We start from the raw sequence: 26,880 nt of genomic DNA, 5'->3' as shown, positions 1-26,880 counted from the left end.
CATTTATGGTCATTATGTTTTCTGGTCTGTGCATCTGTCTGTTTGTCTGCCTGTCCTGCTTCAGGTTAAAGTTTTTGGTCGATTTAGTTTTTGATGAAGTTGAAGTCCAATCAACTTTAAACTTAGTATACATGTTCCTTATGATATGATCTTTGCTAATTTTCACGGTCCACTGATCATAGAAAATGATAATGCGGATGGGGCATCCATGTACTAGGGACACATGTTTGTTTACATAATAACATTGTAGTTTATTACAGACCAGAAGCAATACAAAATATAGGTATTACATAAATATCTATACATGTATATCATAACAGAACATTTCATATGCTTTAATGCAATTTATTATACTTTCTTATATAAGTGTGTTTATGTTACTCTCTAATATATATGTATTTTTGTTCTGTAGGATCTAAGAGATGCACTTGCAGCTAAAGAAAGGTAATTCTTGATAGTATTATAGTATTATTTATTTTAAAATTATTTAATCCTGAAGTTCCTACTTCCTTCTGTTTACCTGACATAAATGACGGGTGCAAGCTGTAAGAGCTTCTTGAATTCTTATCCTTTTCTTGACCTGTTGATTATTTTTTTATTCAAAATTTAGTTCGTTTGATCTAAACTCTATATTTGTCAAAACTTGATAATGATTCATATTTTCTTGCTATCCCATAAAATTCCTTTTTTGATGCAAGAAAAATGTGAACATGCATGACAGCACATAAAAAGACAATTTGTTTGACAGGTCATTAGAAAAGGAAGGTTATTAAAGTTTGTCTTTAGATCTTCTAAGTATCTTGCAAAAAACAATTACCACCACCAAATCTTGTGCAATAAGACATTTCTCCACTCTCAATAATTAAATTCCAAATATCTTAAAAACACTCTGAGAGCTTCATGCTTTAAATTTGAAAATTAATCTTAATTTCTGCCACTTATAATATTGAGAATGGAGGTGGGCAATGTGTCAAAGAGACAACAATTCGACCAAAGATCAGCCCATTTTCAAAATATCTTTATTACATCTCAGCTAATATAGGTGTAGTGTATCTGGAACTTTGACTATCATAATGATTTCAGTTTGATTGGAGATCTTCAAAAGGAAACAAACAATTATAATGGAAACATGCAGAAACTACAACAGGCCAAGGATGAACTGAGTGACAAAATAGAAAAGTTTGAAAAAGAAGTCAACAGAAAAGACAGAGATATTGAGGTATGTATGCTATCAGAAAGTTGGATGAAATGTTTATTTTTCTTACGTTTACTTAGCATTGTTCAGAGTTCTTAGAATGTAGAATGACAGCATGTATGCATTTTTCGTATTTTCTTTAAACATATAGGATATGTCATTGTATGTTGATTCATATAGAGATTGAGTTAAATCTGTTGGTTATTTATGCATTTACAACTTATAACTGAATTTTCTCCAAGAACAAATTTGTTCTTTCTACTTTATTCTTCTCATCCTATGTGTTCATTTTTTAAATGTCTGTCCTAACAATGTGAATATCTTTTTCATGTTATGTATTAAAAAATGTTTTTATTTTATTGTTTATTTCATCAGCAATTAACATCAGTTGTCCATGAAAAGACTTTTGTTGACGGAGAGTCTATTTTAGTCAATAATCATCTACAGGTTTGTCTCCCTTTATCTTGGTGACAGCTTTTGATATTCTATAATATATTTTGGACATTTATGGGAAGTAACCAACAATTAAAAGAATCCTCACTATTTTAAGAGTATTTCTAGGTGATTAAAGATTAACAAGATAGGAGAATTACAATTGTTACAAAAGAACTTTCAAAATTGAACTGCCTCCATATATAACATCTGATTTCTTTACCAATAGATAACATTGGCTAAGAAAACTTGATTTATGTCATTAAGATTTACACTGCAGCTAAAATGTTGGTTTTTTTTTGGGTTTTTTTTTAATAGAGTTATCTGCCTTAGTGTTATGTACTCCATATCTAACTACTTAACTAATCTTAGTAGTACTCGGGTATTTCAAATATATATATCTATTTGATTTTTTCCACTGGTAATAGGGTATATCTTTCAGGGTGGTTTAATTTCATTCAATCTGGCACTTGATAAGCTGGAAGATGCTGGTTGCATACAATACGCATTTACTTAGGCCTGTTCCAGAAAAAAATATCTTGGATTCTTTGAAGGCACTTGTAGACCTACAGTGATATTGTTTGCCTCAAATTACAGCTGAAATTCGGCCTTTTCCCCTAGAGAAAATTCCCAATAACTAAAAAAAATGGCTTCAAATTCCTCCCAAAAAGTTTTACATTTTCCCAAAACAGTGATGGCATTGGTAGTAATGTTTGTAAATTTCGTATTCATGTTATCATTTTGATATTAGAAAACACTTTTGATATCCGGTTTTCTGATCAGAATCATCATGGTGTTTGTAACACATGTGGTTTTCAATTGCATTAAGTACCATCATTGTTTCTGTGTCTTTCCCCTCTCCAAAAAGTACCTTTCAGGTTGAAAATGTCTGACAACCAAAATATACATGAGAAAACAGTGTAGAAAAGACAGCAAAGGTCAGCAAAAAATAGGAGATGTGTTTAAAGTAAAATATACAAATTTCCCAATTTCAATAAAAATATGCATTTTTCCCAATAAAAAAACGGTAGAGGTAGTTTTGAAAAAAGACAATATCACTGTTGTTAAAATAAGTTTAATTCACTTAAAAAACAATTTAGAAACTTGTGTATGTTTAAACAGGAAGTTTAAAAAGCATGTGTAAAAGAAAAAATTAACCGGTGAGAGTCGAAATCCGTACATAACAGATATCACTATAATACGACTTTGAAAGTAGAATAGTTCCATCCTTTTGTAAAACAGTCTTTACTATATCTATCACATTAATGTTTGAAGGGTCTAAAGCTAATACAAACCATATTAGTCAATATGAAACACCAAAACGGATCGAAAAATAACCGATTATGATTTGTAGTTTACAAATTCTAAGCTGGTTTACGGTTGGCTTTTTCACTATGTTTGTATAGTTTTAATCCAGCAGATACCAGTTTATTTCAACCAATGCATTGAAAAGAAACGAGAAATTTGTAATGAAAGGTTTAGTTTTTATATTTATCAGTATTAATTTGATATTGAATAGAAATAACTTATTAGTATTGATGAGTTAAAATTATTAGTTTGAAAAATTATAAGAGCGCCCTCTACAATATCAATAACAAAGATGGCGGAACGTAAACAAACCACCTATCCCGCGAAATTAAAATTTTTCTCTTATTTCTTGCTTATTGTACTCTATAGTCCGCACCCCGTCTGGAAGGTCCAATTTTGGAGAATAAAACCGCGGACTATACAAGCCTTTCTATGGTAATTGCAGAATTTACAGTAAAATTGTCTTGATTACAAACTCCTACTGTTTAGTGTTCTATTTTATGATTTGGATTAAACAGCAGAACCACACTTTTGAATGCATTGTTACTTGTGTTTATCTTGTTTCTGTAAAGATCAAATTTTTAGATTATCTTTATAAGGGACATAGTGAAATTGACCAAATAACAGTGCTTGTCAACTTGACACCAGTAGTCAAATGTTACAATCTGTGGAACCTATAATATTTTACAGCGTTATATTGGGGATGGTTTTAGTACAAGCATTTATTTTTGATTATGATTAAATTTAAGCTGAAATTTTTACACAAGGTTTAATTAAGAAATTTCAATGGTCAAACACAGACTGGACAAGAAAGTTGGCATTCTTTAGCATGTTAAAGGTTTTCTTTTAAGTTTAGTGTAGAAATCTATGTTACTTTCTTTTCACAGTCTGGGGAGTCATATCAAAATATAGATATATTTTCTTTAATACTATTCTATAAAACCTTTTTATTCTCATTACAATGTTATATTGGTGATGGTTTTAGTATAATCATATATTTATAATATCTAGCAGTTTAAGATGAAATGTTTACACACTGTTTATGTATTCTGAATCAACCAAAGGTCATATTGGCAACACAATTTCTGTATCCGTAGATCTAGTCCGTTTTAGCTTGCTTCCAGTAAAAAAATGTATTCTCATTATTTTTTTTTGTAACTTGCACTTATGTACTTATGTATTGGTGTCTTTTAAACCAGTAAAATAAAGTTTTGGATGTCTTTTAATGTTTTTTGTTTTCCTTTTGTTGATGTACAAGATATATACCCTATATTATTTTTATTCATTATAAACATTAATTTCATCAGTTTAGTATTTATATTTATAGGATGTTGTAGACGATCAGACTGAGACTTTGAAGAAAGTGAAACTAGAGAATGACAGATATAAACAAGAGCTCACACAAAAGAATAGGATGATTGGGGTATATATTCTTACATGTACATGTATATTGTCACATATACACAAATTAACAGTTCAATTATGCTTAATATAGATTTTTTTTTTTTTTTTTTTTTTTAAACGGTCTACATATACAATGCAATTAACCCTTGTTTTTCTTTTTTTTTCAAATATGCTATCATGCACAAAAAATTGCCAACCAGTTTTAAAGTTTTCAGATTTAAATCAAGAACTAGACTGTTTTTTACAATGCAAGATGGTGGTATACAGTTATCTATCTACCTTAAGTAATAACAATTTCAGTATTTGATATTTTTTGTTAAGAGAGCCCCAGGCTTGTAAAATTCATCTCTGTAGGCAAATGGAATCTAAGTAATTTTTTGTATTATTGTACTTTGGCCAGTGAGTGTCAGAATTAGTTGTGAAGAATGCATCTCATCTGTATACTTGTCAGAAGTTTAGATTTAAATTTGCAGAATTTTAAAAAAATGTCCATACTTTATATCAAAGGCACTTTTTTCTGTTGTCAAGTATAATCAAAACATATAAATAAAATTCATAATTTTTATTTCAGAAATTAGAGGATTTAATGAAAACAGCAGCACAGGACAAAAAGGTAAAGTTCTTTACAATGGACTAACTCTTAAACATTACAATCATTGTATCTGTCATATGAAAGTAATTGTTATATTTGAAATACAAGTGCTTTTGGTACTTTGAAAAAAAAATACTATTCTGACTCATTTTTTTTTGCAGAGCCATTTTATTTGCTATTGATTAAATGCCTTCGAAATATCCTGTTTTTTGTCGAGCCTGCAACTTTTGTTGCAGAAAGCTCGACATAGGGATAGTGATCCGGCGGCGGCAACGGCGGCGGCTACGGCGGCGGCGTTAGCTCACTTCTTAAAAGCTTTATATTTTAGAAGGTGGAAGACCTGGATGCTTCATACTTTGTATATAGATGCTTCATGTTACGAAGTTTCCGTCAGTCACATGTCCAATGTCCTTGACCTCATTTTCATGGTTCAGTGACCACTTGAAAAAAAAGTTCAAATTTTTTGTAATGTTGAATTCTCTCTTATTATAAGTAATAGGATAACTATATTTGATGTGTGCGTACCTTGCAAGGTCCTCATGCCCGTCAGACAGTTTTCACTTGACCTCAACCTCATTTCATGGATCAGTGAACAAGGTTAAGTTTTGGTGGTCAAGTCCATATCTCAGATACTATAAGCAATAGGGCTAGTATATTCGGTGTATGGAAGGACTGTAAGGTGTACATGTCCAACTGGCAGGTGTCATCTGACCTTGACCTCATTTTCATGGTTCAGTGGTTATAGTTAAATTTTTGTGTTTTGGTCTGTTTTTCTCATACCATATGCAATAGGTCTACTATATTTGTTGTATGGAATGATTGTTAAGTGTACATGTCTAGCGGGCAGATGTCATGTGACCTTGACCTCATTTTCATGGTTCAGTGGTCAAAGTTAAGTTTTTGAGTTTTGGTCTTTTTATCTAATGTTATATGCCATAGGTCAACTATATTTGGTGTATGGAAATATTTTATGATCTTTATGTCAGTCGAGCAGGTTTTATTTAACCGTGACCTCATTTTCACGGTTCATTGCACAGTGTTAAGTTTTTGTGTTTTGGTCTATTTTTCTTAAACTATAAGTAATGTGTCAACTATATATGTTGTATAGAAGCATTGTTAGCTGTACCTGTCTGCCTGGCATGGTTCATCTGACCTTGACCTCTTTTTCAAGGTTCATTGGTCTTTGTTTAGTTATCTTGGTTAATGTAAAGTTTATGTGACAGTTGTAATAAAGCTTAGCTTTATACTTAAGACTATCAACATAATATCAATGATTAGTATAGAAGGCGAGACATTTCAGCGTGTGCACTCTTGTTCTTTTAGCAATTTCAGTATGCATAATAAGGGTTTTCTTGGTGCAGCTGGTAGATTTTTTTAAGTCACATTATTAAGCATAAATTTAAGAAATAAATTTCTTTTAAAATGAATATATTGTTCCTAAAAGCAGTTTTGAGAAGGCGGCTTATCAATGTTTAATTTATCCTTTTTCATCATTAGATTTTTCTCATTACATATCAGGCGGTGAGATTTTGTTTCATGCTTTCATGCATAATATTTGGGGAAAACTTTGCAAACAGCTCATTTAATTTATTGATTGATTTTGTCAGATTTGCTGTAATAAGTGCTTGTGTAATATATTCAACCAAGTTATGAATGAGTTATTATAATATTTTGTTATTGTAAAAACATGGAAAAGAATGTATGTAGCGATTGAAAAAGAACTTTGATATAAATCATTGTGTATCTGAATTGTACTAGATTTATGTGAGAAATTAATCTGTTTACTGATTATCAGTATTTTGAATTATTATTAACGTACTGTCATAACTGTTTAGATATAAATAATTTAGGCATTGATGCTTATAACAGCAAATACCTGACCACATTAAAATATTTATGCTTCTAGAAGCAGATATAAAAAGAAAATTGCAGAGTTTTTGTTTTCACTTTTGATAAAAGGGTCCCAAAACTTTATATTTCTGAAAGTTATTCAGTTTTTAGCATAGAATAGAGAGGCACATTGAAGTGAATTGAATTTATGCACTTGTTTATGGGGCTACTAAGGTATTTGTTTTTAAGCAGACAATTTACATTGCTGCCAACAGGCTAGGGTTGTCACAGTGTTGACATTTTCAGATATGTGATACATGTAAAATCTGACATGTGCTTTCTTTGCAAGTATTCTTCTTAAAAGCTTATCTTGAAAATATCTGTTCTGTAAGAATGTAACTGTTGCCCTTTTGTATATGCAAGATGGGCAAACCACATTTGAAATTATACAACCAATTTGTATTAAATATTTCACACAAGAAATGATGAACTTATATCAAAGTTTAACTTTATAGAGAGATGAAATATATAAAATAAAATTAAACTAAGAAAAAAATGATAAATATGAAAATTTCAGTTGGAAATCCTTCATTACTGATAATTGATTATTTTCGAGTAATTAGTAAGTTAGCCAAAGAAACTGATTTCCATCTATCTTGACATGTGCCTGTTTAACAAGAAAGTTGTCCTATTATGCAATCGCTCATGTATTCTGGATTTGATTTATATGTTTGTATCTTTGTAATTTTTAAAAGGACTTAGAAAATAAAGTAAAAGAACTTGAGTCTGTACTGGATGAAAAACAGAAAAGTATTCAGAAAAGAGATAAAGCTGTAATGGGAATGAGAACTCTTATTGTGGAGAAAACCAAGGAGGTAATAATTTTTGAAATTTTTTGAAAATTTGGTTTTGGGGTTTTATACATCAGCTTAACCATGTGATGTGTTTTAAGATTCATCACGCAACAACTTCCTGTTACCTGTCCAAGTATTTGAGTGGGGTATCATCAGTGAGCAGTAGCTAACAGTTTCACTTGTATTTCACTGGCCTTTTGTGGACTAAATTTGAGAAGACTTAATACTGAATAATATTTTACAGGCAGAAGACTTTACCAAAAAGCTGGAGGAAAAAGAGGGAGAATTGAAAGCATTACAGAAGGAATATCAAGATATGAAGTTAGGAAAGAGTAAAGTAAGTTCATTTACTGTCAAACTGCATGCTTTTTATAGTCCTGTGATTTGGAGTGAGTTTTGAATGATTTTTATTCATTTAAATTCGTTTTGACTCATTTTGTTACATTTTAAATGTAATTTTATTCTGTGTTTGGAATGTTTCATTCAATTAACGTTAATAAAAAAAGTGTCAATAGTTTTGCAACACCTACATGTATTGTTCATTTAATGAAAGTTCATACCAACAGTTCCTATTGTGGATTCATTTGTTTATGTGGGAAACAATTTTCGTGATTGGATGAAAACATGCATTTTCATGGAGATTTGATTTTGTGTTTTTGTCAATCTTTGATACAAAGCCTAAAGAAAATTTGTAATTCGTTAAATATTTGAAATTATGGTTCACCTGTTACAAAGAAACCCAGGAAAATTGGTATCGAACGAATATTAATGAATCCACAGTATTTGAAAGCTGACTTATCCTTGTAAAGTTTTAAAAAGTTCTTAGGATGGTTAGTGGTTTTGTGTATAAACTTGACTGTTCATTTGACCTTGACCTCATTTGCATTGTTCAGTGCTCAACAATGTGTTGTCATGATTAGGTGTGTGATTCAGATAAGTAATAAAGTATAGGAGGGTATTATAAAAGCTGTACTTTTGCAATTTAAAGTCTTTAAATTTTTCATCATTGAAAAACTTTAAAGGGATTCTATATAAACTCTGAATAATTTATATTTACACAAATGGAAATTATGATTCAATTTTTTTTTTAGGAGTTATGCTCCTTTGAACTAAGAATTTGCCCTAAAAATACTTTTGCAACAGTTGTCATGGCAACTCCTCTAAAACCACATCACAGAATTTCATGAAACTTTGCAGTTAGATCAGACATACGATGTAGATATTCATTTCAACAGAAGTTATAATTCAAGTTTTTTCTATAAGTTACGCCCTTTTGAACTTAGAATTTTGGCATAGACATACTATTGCAACAGTTTGTCATCATGACCTCTCTGAAACCACAGTACTGAATTTCATGAAACTTTGTAGATAATGAGAACATACTGTGTAGGTATGCATATCTACATTTGAAGTATTTACTTCACAAGAGGTTCAAAGCATTTCCTGATATCTCCTACTATAATTTGTATCTATGGAGGCATCAGTTGTGTCTCCCAGACCAGATAATATCTCAAAGAAAGTCCTACATTGGCTTTGTTACTTTAGAGTGGAGTGCAGGGGCATCAAGATTTCTAGTTAACACATTGATTTTTGTAAGAGTTATGAGTCTTTGAACATGTTGAAGTTAGACATCTAATGATAATTGTGTTTGCCCAGTGACAGGGTGTTGGGTGGTGGGTTATGTAAGCGTTCTTTAAATATGCTTCATGTTAAAATGTTAGATTTTGGTTTGTTAATTTGGGGGAGATGATTTAATCCATGGATTTTACTTCCAATCAACAATAAGTTTTAATGATTAGATCTATTTCTCAGATACTATGATTAATAATTGAGTCAAAACAAATTGGGTGTATTGAATAAATCTGTTGTGCACATGATTCATGCTTGCCTGACTTGGTCAGCTAACCTTAAATAAATTTTCCTGGATCATTGGTCAACTTTTATTTTTATGCCCCACCTACGATAATAGAGGGGCATTATGTTTTCTGGTCTGTGGCTCCGTTCGTCCGTCCGTCCGTCTGTGGTTCCGTTCGTCCGTCCAGGTTAAAGTTTTTGGTCAAGGTAGTTTTGATGAAGCTGAAGTCCAATCAACTTGAAACTTAGTACACTTGTTGCTTATGAGATGATCTTTCTAATTTTTAAGCCAAATTAGACTTTTGACCCAAATTTCACGGTCCACTGAACATAGAAAATGAAAGTGGGAGTTTCAGGTTAAAGTTTTTGGTCAAGGTAGTTTTTGATGAAGCTGAAGTCCAATCAACTTGAAACTTGGTACACTTGTTGCTTATGATATGGTCTTTCTAATTTTAATGCCAAATTAGATAATTACCCAATTTCACGGTCCATGGAACATGGAAAAGGATAGTGCGAGGTGGGCATCTGTGTACTTTGGACACATTCTTGTTGTTATTAAATCTGTTTTCAATAGTAAAAGGTCAACTTACTACCGACATTTTACATTTCCGAAATTTGCACCCCTTTTCAAGGAAATAAAGATGAGTTTTCCACGGGAATAAAGTCTATGTTTCTGTACAAAAATACTTTACTTTTGCGTAGAAATAGTTACGTTTCAGGAAAGAAAGAAAAATTTTACTTTTCCGGAAAAATGATTAAGAAATACCTGTTGAACGAAAGCAAAGTCATAAAAAAATTTGCAGCCAACACGTACAAAATTCACAGTAGTACATTCACCGTTGAAGTTTTGTGTTTTGTTCAACAAGGAAGTCCATCTTTTCCTTTTCATAATTTTGAAAGTCTGCTTTAATAGATAATGTTCTCTTTCTTACTATGATGTTGTTTGCAGTTTCAATAGCACATTGACAAAGACAAAAAAATTAGAATGGCTAGCGTAAAATTGCTCTTTTAAGTGGTCATTAAAAGATTCTGCACCATTGGTTGGTGGAAATCTTGAATTACATCTATATAAAATTAAAGTATGTAATCTGCAAATTTCATGCATTTATCGTCAGATGGAGCATCTGCTATTAATTCTATACAGCATTCTATAACCTTTTTGTTTGGCAAGTTAGCCAAACCAAAGAAATGTGTCAGTCATTTTCCTAAAATCAGGATCTATGTCCTTGTAATCAAAGTCAACTGGTAATAGGTTTTCTGGAAAAGTATTTAAAACAAATTCTGGAAATGTATACTTTAAGTTTCTGGAAACGATATTGGAACTTTGAAAAATTAGCAGAAACGCAAAACACCATAAACTACTGTATTTGATGTGTAAATAATTTTAAGAAGTTCATGTCTATCTGACATGGTTTATCTGACCTTGACCCTATTTTCATGGGCAGACTATTATTGTAACTGCTTTAAAAGATAGACTGTGTCCACTTTCTGGCTTCTAAAATATAAACTATATGTATATTAAAAAAATATATATATTTGAGATCTTCTTGAAATTAACATAAAGCATTTGTAAGATTATAAGAATTATGTATTTATATCAGAATTAAATTTTGGTAAAAACAAAAATGATTTTTAAGCCACCATTGTCCAATCAAATTTAAGACTTTTGAAAGGTATTCCCCTAATAAGTGTAAATAGTTAACGGTAAACCAATGTTTTTATACTTCCATTAAATGTAATTAAACAAACTTAAGTTTAGCTGAAAGGATTCTTAAATCCCCTTAAATTGTATTAATGAGGTTACTAAAATCCACTTTTAGCTGTACCATCTAATTAAAAGGTTAAAATAAGTTTAGCTGCACTCATGTATCTAATTAAAAAGTTAAAATAAGTTTAACTGCACTTATGCATCTAATTAAAAGGTAAAATAAGTTTCAAGTCAGACTGGTTTCTTTTTAGGGATGTCAAAAGATTAGAATTTTAATACTGGAGTAAATGGTCATGATACTCGCTCGGTTATAATAGTCTTAGATAAACCTGAGACTTTTAAATTATATAACATTGAAGTTTAAGGATAAACATTCGGAATAGATATCAATTAATTAATATTTGAAGGAGGTTTCAAAGTAAGCTAAATTGAGGGACACTGTAAGAAGAAGAATCTCAAGATTTATAAAATAAATAATAATAATAAATTCTTTATTTAAAGAGGGTAAACTCAGTTAGTTACAATAAACTAATCTTCCCTGAGGCCCTCACATACAAATTACAATACAATCAAAACAGATATTTACACATAGTTAATTTACAGTCATGTAGTTCAATGTCATTAACATAAGATATAATGCTGTTTAAGATGTATACATGAAACCAAAAAATCAAATGAAAATAAAAAATATACAAATACATTGTAGCAAACATTTCCTGGGTACTTCTTAATACTTTGCTTAAAAGTAAAAGTGTTTTGAGCTTTACGCATTTTGTGTGGTAGTCCATTCCATAATACTGATCCAGAATAAGCAAAGGATTTCTTAAATAGTTCAGCTTTTGGCTTAGGAACTATCAGATTACCTTGAGTGACACCTCTTAAGGAGTAAGGATTATTGTCTGATTTCAGTTTAAACTTTTTAACTAGGTACATTGGTGCTTCCATATTCATACATTTTATTTATATAGAAGTAAATATTTGTAGTATTTTATTCTATTGTCAACTGTCATCAACCCTAGTTTTTTAAATAAGGGGGCTGAGGGGGATAAAGGATTTGCATCTAGAATTAATCTTGCTGCCCTTTTTTGGAGTTTTAAAATTCTTGTTATCCCTTCATTTTTACATTCACCCCAAATAATACAGCAGTAGTCAATTAAGGGAAGAATATACCGATTGTAATATGTTTTCCTTGCATTTATATCTAAATATTTCTTTATTTTAGAATGAAGGTATATTCTGGATGATATATTAGCACACACTTGGTCAATTTGATTTTTCCAGTTAAGTGTGTTGTCAATTTTAACACCTAATAATTTTTCACATGAAGAATTTTGTAATACTTTTGAATTTATTATCAAGTTTGGTTGATAAGTCTGAATTGATAGTTTCTGTTTTGTTCCAGTAACCAAAAATTTTGTTTTATTTGCATTAATGAACATGTTGTTCATTTTACACCACTCTTCAACCCTGTATAAATCTTCTTGAACATCATCATGTATGTTTTCTATGTTTTTCCCAGATTTATGAAGAGTGGTGTCATCAGCATATAGGTCTGTTTCACAATTTTCAATGCATAAGATATGACTTGAAAAAACTAACAGTAGCCTCACTAAATCCATAAATTTCAAGCTTTAAACAAAGAATATCATGATTTACCAAATCAAAAGCTTTTTTAAAATCTAATAAAATTGCTAGATTTAAATTTCCATCATTCATTTCTTACAACCATTTGTCAATGATATTGATAAGTGCAGTTTGACAAGAATACTGCGGCCTGAAACCAGATTGTGTAGGGTGTAAAAGTTTAAGTTTAGATAAATATTAGTACATTTTATTAGAGACATGTCTTTCTGTTAATTTTGATAAAGTTGGAAGAACAGATATAGGTCTGTAATTTGTTGCTAAAAGCTTGTCACCATCCTTGAAAACTGGTGTTACCTTAGCATTCTTCAGTAATGAAGGATATATACCAGTATCTATCATTCTATTAAATATATATGTGAGAGGTGATGCAAAAAAAAGGGCACTTAATTTTAGGATTTTTGGTCCAATATTATCCATACCAGATGCTTTATTTATATCAAGTTTTGCTAATTCATTAAATAGCTCATTCATGTTCACTGGTGGTATAGAAAATTTTTCATGTTCATGTAATTTATTTTTAACAAATTTACTAAGATTACTAAAATCTGCTTTGTTAACAGGTGTATAACTTCTTTGTTTTCTTAGGTTTTCAGCACAGGAAGTGAAAAAGTTATTAAAAGTATCAGCTATACACTTTTTACTTTTAGTTGTATTGTTATCTTCTGTGGCTAACTCATATGGTGTATTTTTAACTTTTGGGTTCAGACTGTGAAGACATTTCCATAAGGTTTTAGGGTCATTGGAGTCTTTTACCATATTTTTATAGTAATTCTTTTTTTAGTTATCTACAATTTGTTTAGTTTTATTTCTCCAAAATCTATACTCACTCCATAAACCAAGTGCATTATATTTATCTCTCATATTCCTAGCGTAAATGATTTCACTGTTATACCATTCAGGCTGCCTGTCCCTTTTAACTCTCTTTTTAACAACAGGAGCATGTTTATCTAAAGCCTTGTTCAACATATCATAAAACAATTGTAGACAGTTAGAGGGGTTTTCTTCAAATTCAATTTCATGAAAAGGTGTAGATTGCAGATCTAATAAAAAATTGTTTTGGTTGAAATTTTAGAAATTTCTATATGTAATTGTACTGTGTGTATTCCTTTTGCCTATGTTGATTTCTTTCCTTGTTAAACAGATAGGATAATGGTCACTAATTGCATATCTACATACATGTGATTCCTCTACCATATTTGGATTATTGACATAAATATGATCAATCAGTATACTAGTATCCTTTGTTACCCTTGTGGCTTCTTCAATCAATTGTTGAAAATTATATGATTCTAAAACATTTAGCCAGGAGGTTTTTTGGTGCTTTAAAATAAAAATTAAAATCACCCATAATTGTTATATCTGAATTTATGGTCATTGCCACTCTCATTGCCAAAGGTTAATGAGTATATGAGTACTAAACTTGTACTCAAGTACTTGGCCTCCCTAGCGAGTTCTCAAGTACTTGTAACCGTCCCCATTTCTTTTACATTCAATTGCCTTTTATAGATTTGATTTCACTTGGGTCAAAGAGCAGTGCATTATTATGTTTTATTTAAATGTTAATTTTACATTTAGCTTCAATTCTCAGAAAAATGTTGTAGTATTTAAACAGCACTTTTTTTATAGTTCGATCCTCTTTTGTAAAACATGGAATTTTCTGCTATTGGTAACTGTGATCTGCATTTATTATTTTAACCTCATTCATATCATATGAATGAGATATGAATCATATGAGCAATTCCCATTAAACGTTAATTGTCCCTCTGTCGCTGATGTTACCTTTATATACCTCCCCTTGAATAAGTCAATGGTAATATATATAGGAATCCAAAAATTGATTTTTAATCGCTGTAAACTGATGCTTGTTTTGAGTGTAATTTCCATTAAAGGGCATAGCATCCATTTACAAGGAACCTCCCCAACCTGTTAATCTTAAAATGAAAAATGTGTTAAGGTTAAGAAAGACCTTTATTGCAATTCATTAGTTTAGAAAATTGGAAAAAATAAAGACGTCTAAAAGAAGTTATCTTACCTCCTATACATTTCTAGGAATGTGATTGGTTGAAAGCGTCCACGAGATGGATTATTTTAGATTAGTTAGAATGACCATTAACTATATATAAACAAATATACTTAGTGGCTGTCAAACTAAATATTTATGTGTTCTATAGGATTATGAAACCTTATAGTCTTTTTATTTGTTTACAAAACACTTGTTACTTATTCATAATGAATTTGTGTTGACAAATTTTAAAGTTAAATAAAACGACACATTAAAATTGGTTAGTTTGATTTTATTTTGTTTGTTCTTTAATGTTACTAATACTTTATATAACATCATTTTAAACTTCATGAATTCTAATAAATATTAATGCATGAGTTATAAGAATAGAGAGCTGTTCTTACAGTAGATAAACAAATGTTTATCTTAGGAATTTCATTAGAGACACTACAATTACAAATTTTTAATAAATTGAAAGAGAATTATCATATAAAATGTATGGGTATTAAGTGAGTAAAATGGTTTTGACAATTTTGGATTAAAGAACGGATGCACTCATTTATTTCAAGTACAAGGTAACGTAAAAAAATTTTTGCTTAGGATCTTTGACAATTATTTTAACTATTTCTGGAAGATAAATTTTGGTATTGTTTACATTTTTTCTTATATTGATATTTTGTGCTCATGGACTTTGTCTTTCTTCAGTTTGGGAATTTTGTTCCATTTTTTCCTATTGCTTCAATTCATTTAAATGAATGAAAACTCCATATATTTGTTTGTCACATGTATAGTTCTGTCTGCATCTGTACTGACTGAATATATACCAGTCTTTCTCTAAATGGTTAAGACAACCATTAGAAGTTGATATAGTGAGGGTATATAAATTTTAAGCTGTCAATTTGTCCATCATTTTACATGTTGAACTTGCATGGTTATAGAGCTCAACATGGTAAATTGATAAAATATAAGTGAAAGGTGGTAACAAGTGATTTTTAACCCAATATTGCATCTAATGTCAACAGTTATCAGAAATTGTTCAAATTATGGGCTTTTTCTTGTCTCTTAAGGTTCAGACTTGAACCATTTATTATTTGAATTCAATACCATTTGTATGTTGTGTAAAAAAAAAAATGACTGCTGGGCAGCATGATTTTGCTCATTGAATGATTATAGTTTTGTTAAATTACACAGAAGTGCATGCCTTTAAACAGCTCTCAGTTCTTATGTGTGTGTTGTTTGATTGTGTTTATTTAGGCGTTAGAACAAAAGCATGAAGAACTTAATTATTTAGAAGAGAAAGAATTATCTACACAAGCATACTTGCAACAACAAGAAAGTGAATTGGAGGTATGTATTTATTTACTGGATTCACTTTTTAGCTCACCTGGCCCGAAGGGCCAAGTGAGCTTTTCCCATCACTTTGCGTCCGGCGTCCGGCGTCGTCCGTCGTCGTTAACTTTTACAAAAATCTTCTCCTCTGAAACTACTGGGCCAAATTACACCAAACTTGGCCACAATCATCATTGGGGTAACTAGTTTAAAAAATGTGTGGCGTGACCCGGCCAACCAACCAAAATGGCCGCCATGGCTAAAAATAGAACATAGGGGTAAAATGCAGTTTTTTGGTTATAACTCAAAAACCAAAGCATTTAGAGCAAATCTGACATGGGGTAAAATTGTTTATCAGGTCAAGATCTATCTGCCCTGAAATTTTCAGATGAATCGGACAACCCGTTGTTGGGTTGCTGCCCCTGAATTGATAATTTTAAGGAAATTTTGCTGTTTTTGGTTATTATCTTGAATATTATTATAGATAGAGATAAACTGTAAACAGCAATAATGTTCAGCAAAGTAAGATCTACAAATAAGTCGACATGACCAAAATGGTCAGTTGACCACTTTAGGAGTTATTGCCCTTTTTAGTCCATTTTTAACCATTTTTATGCAGTTAAGCTGCATTATGCGAGCACCCTAGATTTGTGTTCTACCCAATAAATCCTGAAATACTTGCCATTGTTATTATCTAGCTTGCTACTATGTTATATATAACTAATTGAACACTTTTTTAATACTTTTTATTCTGGATTACAAAAAATATGACCAGAAAAACCTTAAATGATCGTCGATTTATCCAAAAGTTTTAAAGTTACACATAGGAAGTAGTGCTTATTAAGAATCCTTGTGTAGTTCATTATGACTTGTGCTTTTAGCTAAGATGTCAAAGAACAATTGTATGAAATATTTAATCGCCGAAAATCTCTTAAGACAAGTAGTTTAGATTTCCCAAATGACAAAAGTCGTAGGAATATTGTTTGTCATCAATACGTAGTACAACTACGTCAGTAGTCTATTATATAATAAGTTTAACTGTTCATGCTGTTGGCGGCAATTTCAAATTAGAAAAAGAAATTTTCGTACGTAGCTTTTCAATTTCGAGGCAGGTGTGCAAATTAGCGGTGGTCCGAGGTCCGCGACCTTCCACTTTTGAAAGCGGAATTTCGACTAGGATAGTTGGTTTCTAGCTACCCCCGACGTAGTCACCTTCCACTTGAAAGAAAATAAGAAATTACTTTGCAAACCTTTTCACTATGTTCACCAAAGTCTCCAATTAAACGAGCTAAAAACTTATTTTTATCATTATTATTCATGTTGGCGATGTTCATTTTGTTCAACCGCTAGCTTTAGACAGAAAATCGCCGACAAATATTGTATAAATTCGAGTAAAGTCGTATCTGATTGACAAAAACAACATTGTAAACACATAACAATGGCGGCCGTGAATTCTAAATCGGATCCGATTCCGGAAGCGGATAAGGGTATTTCCGGGTTTGGCGATCATTTACAAAATAAATCCAAGCAGGTGAAAAAATACATCTATGCATGGTAAATGAATATAAACACTAGTATTTTAAACCAAAAGATATATGTAAAAGAAAGAAAAAGCAGAAAAATATTTTATTCAGAAACTCAAAATTACTTTTTGACAAATTTTAATTTAAAAATCCAATACAACGTGACAGCTGGGAACAGTATATCTAACAATATACATGTTCATGGTCACAGTCTAAATTTTCTTTATAAATGATAAATGATGATAATGCATGTGAGATGCTTTTAAAGTGTAAACATATTACTGCAATTTCGAGGGGTTATTTGTTTTTCTCAATTTTGAAGGGTCAATTAAAGTAGCTGAAAGTTTCTTTCTTTATTTTCACAAATAATGCAACTATGTTATATATACCTTAATGTAAGTAAATCATATGATATATAGGTGGCATTCTTTGGGCCACTCTACCCCCTCCTGTTTGATAACTTGGAAACGGTCAAGCTCCCCACCCTAAACCATATGAGGGGCAGATCCAGGATTTTAGGTTAGGAGGGGCGCAAACTTAAATTTTCGCCGAGCAGAGCGAGGCTAAAAAAAATTGAGGTAAAATTATCGGAATATTCTTTATTAAGCTGAGAACAACCCATGCTTTGCAAATTTAAGGGGGGTGCAAGCCCGCAACCCTCCCCCGTCTGAATCCGCCCCTGCATATATTCAAGTTTAGGACAATATAATAAATAAAAAATGAAATATAGGGGGAGTCCATGGAGTTACCCCACCCCCTCCTGTTTGAGAACTTGGAAACGGTCGAGATCCACACCCCTTAACCATATATATTCATGTTTGTGACAATATGAAAAATCAAATGAAATATAGGAAGAGTCGCTGGGGGTCACCCCACCCTTCCTGTTTTAGAATTTAAAAATTGTCGAGTTCCCCACCCCTAAACCATATATATTCATGTATGGGACAATACAACAAATCAGATGAAATATAGGGGGAGTCCCTTGGGTCACCCCACCCCCTCCTGTTTGAGAATTTGAAACCCATTGAGATCGCCACCCCTTAACCATATATATTCATGTACGGGACAATATAACAATTCAAATGAAAGATAGGGGGAGTCCCTGAGGTCACTGTTCACCCTCCTGTTTGAGAACTTGGAAATGGTCAAGATCCTTACCCCTAAACCATATATACTCATGTATGGGACAATATAAATCAAATGAAATATAGGGGAAGTCCCTGTGGTCATCCCAACCCTCCTGTTTGAGAACTTGAAAACGGTCGAGATCCCCACACCAAAACAATATATATTCATGTATGGGTCAATATAACTAATTAAATGAAATATAGGGGGAGTCCCTGGGGTCACCCGACCCCTCCTGTTTGAGAACTTGGAAACCAATGAGATCCCCACCCCTAAACCATATATATTCATGTATGGGACAATATAACAAATAAAATGAAATGTAGGGGAAGTCCCTAGGGTCACCCTACCCCCAGTGGCGGATCCAGAAATTTTCATAAGTGGGGCCCACTGACTGACCTAAGAGGGGCCCACTCCAGTCACGCTTCAGTGATTCCCTATATAAGCAACCAATTTTTTTCCCAAAAGGGGGGGCTGGGCCCCCTGCCCCCTAAATCCTCTGCCTACCCCTACCTGTTTGAGAACTTGAAAACCGTTGAGATCCCCACCCTTAAATTATATATATTCATATGTATGGGACAGTCAGACCGAACCTTTGATCCCTGTTGTAGTGAACATTTGTCTGATTCGTGTCTCATAACTTTTGTACTATAGAACACAAACTCAGTTTTCTTTCCAGGGAATCCAGTCCATTCATACTATAACATGTTCATACTAAGTCAAATTGAACTTCTAGCAGTCAAATAAAACCAAGGTTAACTACCAAGTAGAACAACTGCAATCATTGGGAACTTGTACCACTGCAGACTCACCATAAAAAAATATACATTGATATATGCATTGCTTTTGAAACCTTGATGACATATAAATTATTTGCCTTTATAAATAAATCATTAGATAAACATGAATGTACTATATATGAATGTTTAATGTTGAGGCAACATTGCCACAGTTTTCATAATTACGGTTGCCTTGGTTTTTGGTTAACTGCCTTCAGCGCTTACAGCGCTTTGATTCGTAAATCTTAGTTATCTTTTACAAAAATCTTCTCCTCTGAAACTACTGGGACAAATTAATCCAAACTTGGCCACAATCATCATTGGAGTATCTAGTTTAAAAAATGTGTGGCGTGACCCGGCCAACCAACCAAGATGGCCGCCATGGCTAAAAATAGAACATAGGGGTAAAATGCAGTTTTTGGCTTATAACTCAAAAACCAAAGCATTTAGAGCAAATCTGTCAGGGGTAAAATTGTTCATCAGGTCAAGATCTATCTGCCCTGAAATTTTCAGATGAATCTAACAACCCGTTGTTGGGTTGCTGCCCCTGAATTGATAATTTTAAGGAAATTTTGCTGTTTTTGGTTATTATCTTGAATATTATTATAGATAGAGATAAACTGTAAACAGCAATAATGTTCAGCAAAGTAAGATCTACAAATAAGTCAACATGACCAAAATGGTCAGTTGACCGCTTTAGGAGTTATTGCCCTTTATAGTCTATTTTTAACCATTTTTCGTAAATCTTAGTAATCTTTTAGAAAAATCTTCTTCTCTGAAACTACTGGGCCAAATTTAACCAAATTTGGCCATAATCATCATTGGGGTATATAGTTTAAAAAATGTGTCCGGTGACCCGGCCAACCAACCAAGATGGCCGCCATGGCTAAAAATAGAACATAGGGGTAAAATGCAGTTTTTGGCTTATAACTCAAAAACCAAAGCATTAAGAGCAAATCTGGCAGGAAGTAAAATTGTTGATCAGGTCAAGATCTATCTGCCCTGAAATTTTCAGATGAATCGAACAACCCGTTGTTGGGTTGCTGCCCCTGAATTGATAATTTTAAGGAAATTTTGCTGTTTTTGGTTATTATCTTGAATATTATTATAGATAGAGATAAACTGTAAACAGCAATAATGTTCAGCAAAGTAAGATCTACAAATAAGTCAACATGACCAAAATGGTCAGTTGACCGCTTTAGGAGTTATTGCCCTTTATAGTCTATTTTTAACCATTTTTCGTAAATCTTAGTAATCTTTTAGAAAAATCTTCTTCTCTGAAACTACTGGGCCAAATTTAACCAAATTTGGCCATAATCATCATTGGGGTATATAGTTTAAAAAATGTGTCCGGTGACCCGGCCAACCAACCAAGATGGCCGCCATGGCTAAAAATAGAACATAGGGGTAAAATGCAGTTTTTGGCTTATAACTCAAAAACCAAAGCATTAAGAGCAAATCTGGCAGGAAGTAAAATTGTTGATCAGGTGAAGATCTATCTGCCCTGGAATTTTCAGATGAATCGGATAATCGGTTGTTAGGTTGCTGCCCCTGAATTGGTAATTTTGAGGAAATTTTGCTGTTTTTTTTTGTTATCTTGAATATTATTATAGATAGAGATAAACTGTAAACAGCAATAATGTACAGCAAAGTAAGAACTAAAAATAAGTCACTATGACCAAAATAGTTAATTGACCCCCTAAGGAGTTATTGCCCTTCATAGTCAATTTTTAACAATTTTCTTAAAATTTGAAGATTTTCAATAACATTTTCCACAGAAAGTACTGTTATAGGTAGAGATAATTGTAAGCAGCAAGAATGATTAGTAAAGTAAGATCTACAAACACATCACCATCACCAAAACACAATTTTGTCATGAATCCATCTGTGTCCATTGTTTAATATTCACATAGACCAAGGTGAGCGACACAGGCTCTTTAGAGCCTCTAGTTTTTTTTAAACTCTTTAATTGGTTTAATGATCTTGTATTCAGAGCAGATGGGTTAGGCTTAGTGTTTTGACGACCCTGTCAAATTTTTTTCATCATGGGGTTTCATTTTTTTTTTTCTGTATTTTAGTGACATTTCAACTTCTCAATGATCCTTTTCACGATGATTCAAACATTTGTCAATATTTCACAGACGTCAGGTGGATCATACAGGCTCCTAGAAAAGGGAAAGTCTTTTTTTCAATCATTTGCCAATCATAAATAGAAAATTTGTTTTTAAATATGCATAAATGTTAAATAAATATTCCCCCAAACGTTCATTTCCTTTTGGTGTGTGCCAGGGAAAATATAAGATCTGAAAACCTGTTGATAGACAAGTCTTTCTTGTGTAAAATAATTTGTACAGGTGTCCATTTATAATTTACTTAAGCTTAATCTAGATAAACAAATGGAAGATAAATTATTACAATATTTACAGAATAAGCATGATGTACTGAGGAATAATTCACTATGATATGTTTGTTAAAGAGTTTTATCATTAAATTTTGACGAGTTTTGTTTGTAAATTAACAAAGAAGACTGATCCCCTTTAATCCAGGGGGATTACTTTGTTTTAGGTGTCTATACAAATTACTAATCCCCCTATAATTTTATTTTCATTTATGTTTTTTTTTTAATTCAATTTTTTTAATGAAGTAGTCTTACGGCAAGCTTTCAGTTTTAATTGAAAAGATGGAAAAGTTTAAAATAGACAAATATTAACATTTCTCATAGTTTTATGAAAATATTGCATGTTGTCTAGCCTTTGTGAAATCTGTTGTTGGTAGTTTATTTTATAGTAGTTAAATAAATGGACAGGAGTCACAAAAACTGGACTTAAATAATTTTAATCTAATCAAGTAGTTACAAATTGCAATTAAGGTTGTATTAAAAGCAGGGATTACAGCTCAAGAGTTCTTAAATGGATTATTAGTTATTTCTGTCCTTGTGCATATATAACTAATTGTGGGAAGTGTAGCGTTGAAATGTTGTATAAAAGCAGGATCGAAACAATCCATTCCTCAAATTGGTCAATTTTGCAACGACAAGGTTATTTATGATTATCAGCTGTGCATTCTGTCAAAAGTCTTAGATTCATGAACTTGATATAGTACATATTTTACTGCAAATTAACTTTTTTCAAAGATTTAGCTGAAAAATTTATTAACTTAATGGAATCTTTTTGGAATAATTCGTTGGAAGAAGAAGAAAAAGTTTTACGAAGCTTTGACAGTGATACATTTAATTTGCACTCCAATATAAACAGTTACAGCTGCAATGGTACGTCTTCCTCCATATCATTTAGAAATGACTATAACTGTTATGATATGTATCCACAGAAACTGATGAGAACTCTCGGGAAGAAGGAAGGAGAATTAGAAAGCTTTAAAGATCTTCTGACGAAAGCAGAGAATGCCCTGATACAGAGTGAAGATGCTGTAGATGTGAGTTATTACATTTATTATACTTTAGATCAGTATTTTCATGGGGTACCAATTTTTGTGGATTTTGTGGGTATAAGTAAACCACAAATTTCAATGTTCCAACAAAGTTGCAAAAAATACTAAATCAAATATCAACGAAAAGCAATTTTTATTCAATCAAAGAAAATTGTAACCCATGAAAATAAATGAATTTACTTTAGTATACATTTTGCTGTGAAGTTTGTTAATATTTATTTTATTGTCCTGTATCATATTTATTTTTTCAATTTTAATACATACTTTTAAAAGATTTCACAATAAGAATAAGTAAAACAGAAATTGAAAACAAGGTCATTTTAGTGCTGAAAGAGATGTTTTTGTCTAGCCTGCAACTTTTGTTGCAGAAAGCTTGACTAAGGGGTAGAAATCTGGCGGCGGCATTAGATAACTTCTTAAAAGCTTTATATTAAAGAAGGTGGAAGACCTGGATTCTTCATACCTTGTATATAGATACCTCATGTTACGAAGTTTCCGTCAGTCACATGTCCTATGTCCTTGTCCTCATTTTCATGGTTCAGTGACTACTTGAAAAAAATTTTTTTTGTAATGTTAAATTCTCTCTTATTATAAGTAATAGTATAACTGTATTTGTATGTGCGTACTTTGCAAGGTCCTCATGCCCGTCAGACAGTTTTCACTTGACCTAGACCTCATTTCATGGATCAGTGAACAAGGTTAAGTTTTAGTGGTCAAGTCCATATCTCAATTACTATAACAAACAGGTGTAGTATATTCAGTGTATGGAAGGACTGTAAGGTGTACATGTCCAACTGACAGGTGTCATCTGACCTTGACCTCATTTTCATGGTTCAGTGGTTATAGTTCAGTTTTTGTGTTTTTGTCTGTTTTTCATATACTGTATGCAATAGGTCTACTATATTTGGTGTATGGAATGATTGTAAGGTGTACATGTCTATCTGGTAGGTGTCATCTAACCTTACCTCATTTTCATGGTTCAGTGGTCAAAGTTAAGTTTTTGAGTTTTGGTCTTTTTGTCTAATACTATATGCAATAAGTCCAACTATATTTGGTGTATGGAAATATTTTATGATTTATATGTCAGTCGCTCAGATTTGATTTGACCTTGACCTCATTTTCAAAATCCATTGCTCAGTGTTAAGTTTTGGTGTTTTGTTTTTCTAAAACTATAAGCAATAGGTCAACTATATTTGTTGTATGGAAGAATTGTTAGCTGTACATGTCTGCCATGCAGGGTTTATCTGACCTGAACATCATTTTCATGGTTCATTGGTCAATTTTTAGTTTTCTGGGTTAATGTTAAGTTTATGTAACAGTTGTAATAAAGCTTTATATTTAATGTCAATGATTAGTAAAGAAGGTGAGACATTTCAGCGTGTGCACTCTTGTTTGGATATTTGTGTGCACAAGGATGCACAAGGATTGTTTTTAACAACAAACATTCAGAACAACAGGTATTGTCTTCCATGTGAGCCTTGCAATCACTCACTAATTAAAGAGTTTCATTTTTATTGAGTGTGCTATTATCCACAAAATGTCAGAATAAATATGCTTTATATTGTTCAATTCTATAGGTACATTTTGTTTAGCCAGGGCTCAATACCAGGTCATTTACACTGAAGAACAGGCATACAAATTCTTAAGACTAGATGATCAAATTTATAATTTGTTGTTTTGTTATACAGTGATAGGAGGACATTTTTGCTCGAATTTCATTGCAAGCATGACAAAAAAAAAGAAGATTAAAAACAGCCTATTTAAGACACATTAATTCAATTAATTTTATTTTAAAGTTTAAACCAGTGACTTGGTTTACACCTTTTGATATAATTAATCTGAAAACATAATCTGTTTGTAAACAACTGCTTATCTCACAACATAAGGTGTAAACAACTGCTTATCTATCACAAAACATAAGGGGCTTACAATAGACATTGAGTTCTCCTTATTGACCAAAAGATATTCTGTAAAGTATAATCAATATTTTACTTTAATATCAATAGTTCAATATAAAAATAATTATACCTTATATACCTAAATGCCCTTTATTAATATAAAAAATAAGACCAATGTGAAAGAAAGATGCATTGATTAAACAATTGCACTGAGTTTATTCTTTTAATATTAAAAAATATTTGCTTCTGTATAAAAATACTGTATTCAGAAAACTTTGTTCTCTTTCTTTACACAAAAATGTGAAAATTTAGACAATTGCTTAGTCAACATTATTTAATTTGGGGTGGTGGGGTCTGAAAGAGTTTTAATAGATTTCCTTCAGCCTGATATTTTCAGTTGAAATAGCATTATTAATCCTGGCTCTGAAAGAAAAAATTCAAAAATTGTTGAATGGAAGGTTACTGCTAGGTCAGCAATGCAGCCTTTTATAGCTGACTATGCAGTTTTGGGCATTGCTCATTGTTGAAGGCTGTACAGTGATCCCTAGTTAATTTCTGTTGTCATTTGGTCTCTTGTGGAGAGTTGTCTTATTGGCAATCATACCACACCTTAACATCTTCAATATAAGCCTCTATTTTAGGAGTAATATCACTGTAACTTATTTTTATATTAGTTTTAATGTTATGAAGGAGTATTAATGGTTAACATGTCAAGCATTTAACTTTAAATTAAAATGCATGATAATTTTAAAATTAGGAGTGGGCGGGAATTGAAAAGTAAATAACATATTTGTTATTATTTATAAATATTTTTTCTTTGTTTTAGCTTTTTGTTTTGGTTTCAACAAGTATTTATTCAATTATGAATCTGTGAAAAATTATAAGTTGTTTGAGACTTAGAGCAGTCTTCAAGACATACATTTTAATCAACAAGCCTGAAGCTCAATTTTATGAAAATTTTAGTTGGATTCTGGTGGCTTGTAGAGATTAATTTTGCGAACCTGGACTTGTGGGTAAGCATGAAGACTGTAAGTGTGCATTATCTCTTTCTGTAGTTGACTTTGAACAGGATACCAGTTACTGAAAGATCAATTTGTTTTTCAGGGATTACAGAAACAGTTGAGAAAAGAATCAGGACTGGATAGTCATACTAGACACTATCAGGTAATACAAAGTTTGGATTAACTCAAGCCTCTTGAGAAAAAGATTTGTTTTAATATTAACATCTGATCAAGTAAATATATTGTTTAAAAGATATGGAGAGCTTAAAAATATTTAAGAAAACTGTCCTGTAATATCAAGCTTCAAAATTATCTAGCCCTAATGGTTCATCTTATATTTGCACAGTAAACTCTGTCAGAATATTTGTATTAGATATTAGATACACCTCTATCAATATTACATGGTTGATTGGTCCATTGACAGTTTGTTCTTGGCTTGAGTATGGTTTTTACACATCTTAATGATGTTTCTGATAGCTTTATAAGTAGGACCTAGGTTTAAACAAAGATCAAATTATGGTACTTTTATGCAAGTCACCCTTGAATTGACAACTTGATACCTGAAGATTGTTATCTTGGTATTTAATTATTGCCGTCATTATTAAATGATGGCTAACTATTGTCATTTAGGCCGGGATAAAGTCTTTTTTGTTTTAAATTCTTTATTGTCATATTAGTTAAACATTATACTTGTGACAAATACAATTGATAAACTATTTTAATATTCCTAATTCAAAAATTTGCAAATTTTGGATAACATTCATTTTATTGGAAAATTTTTTTTAGGATTTTTAATTTATTATTAAAAAGTATGTTTTTAATATTTATATATATATTTAAGTTATGTTTATTATAATGGTTTTGGGGAGAAAATTATTTTTCTTGGCCTAATATTTTAAAGTACATCAAGAACAATAGGTAGTTATAATCATGTCATACAGAAATTTGGCCAGTT

At 31.6% G+C, this 26,880-nt stretch overlaps 1 protein-coding gene across 7 annotated transcripts in view; it reads left to right on the top strand.

Moving 5' to 3' along the window:
* The window catches only part of LOC143062910 (uncharacterized), a 72,898-nt gene that overhangs the window by 13,848 nt on the left and 32,170 nt on the right, over positions 1-26,880 (top strand). For 5 of the 7 annotated variants that reach the window (XM_076234737.1, XM_076234730.1, XM_076234732.1 and 2 more), the window contains exons 8-17: positions 413-444; positions 1,084-1,219; positions 1,571-1,642; positions 4,263-4,358; positions 4,911-4,952; positions 7,517-7,636; positions 7,860-7,952; positions 16,078-16,170; positions 22,907-23,011; positions 26,029-26,088. In XM_076234737.1, coding sequence (XP_076090852.1) covers positions 413-444; positions 1,084-1,219; positions 1,571-1,642; positions 4,263-4,358; positions 4,911-4,952; positions 7,517-7,636; positions 7,860-7,952; positions 16,078-16,170; positions 22,907-23,011; positions 26,029-26,088 — 849 coding nt within the window. The remainder of the gene's footprint in view (positions 1-412; positions 445-1,083; positions 1,220-1,570; positions 1,643-4,262; positions 4,359-4,910; positions 4,953-7,516; positions 7,637-7,859; positions 7,953-16,077; positions 16,171-22,906; positions 23,012-26,028; positions 26,089-26,880) is intronic. The other 2 variants (XM_076234733.1, XM_076234734.1) reach the window with 2 other exon arrangements.

Source organism: Mytilus galloprovincialis, chromosome 2, assembly GCF_965363235.1.
Source record: "Mytilus galloprovincialis chromosome 2, xbMytGall1.hap1.1, whole genome shotgun sequence".
Lineage (NCBI taxonomy): Eukaryota > Metazoa > Mollusca > Bivalvia > Mytilida > Mytilidae > Mytilus > Mytilus galloprovincialis.
The sequence above is the reverse complement of the archived record's forward strand: the minus strand, read 5'-3'. Positions and strand labels throughout refer to the sequence as shown.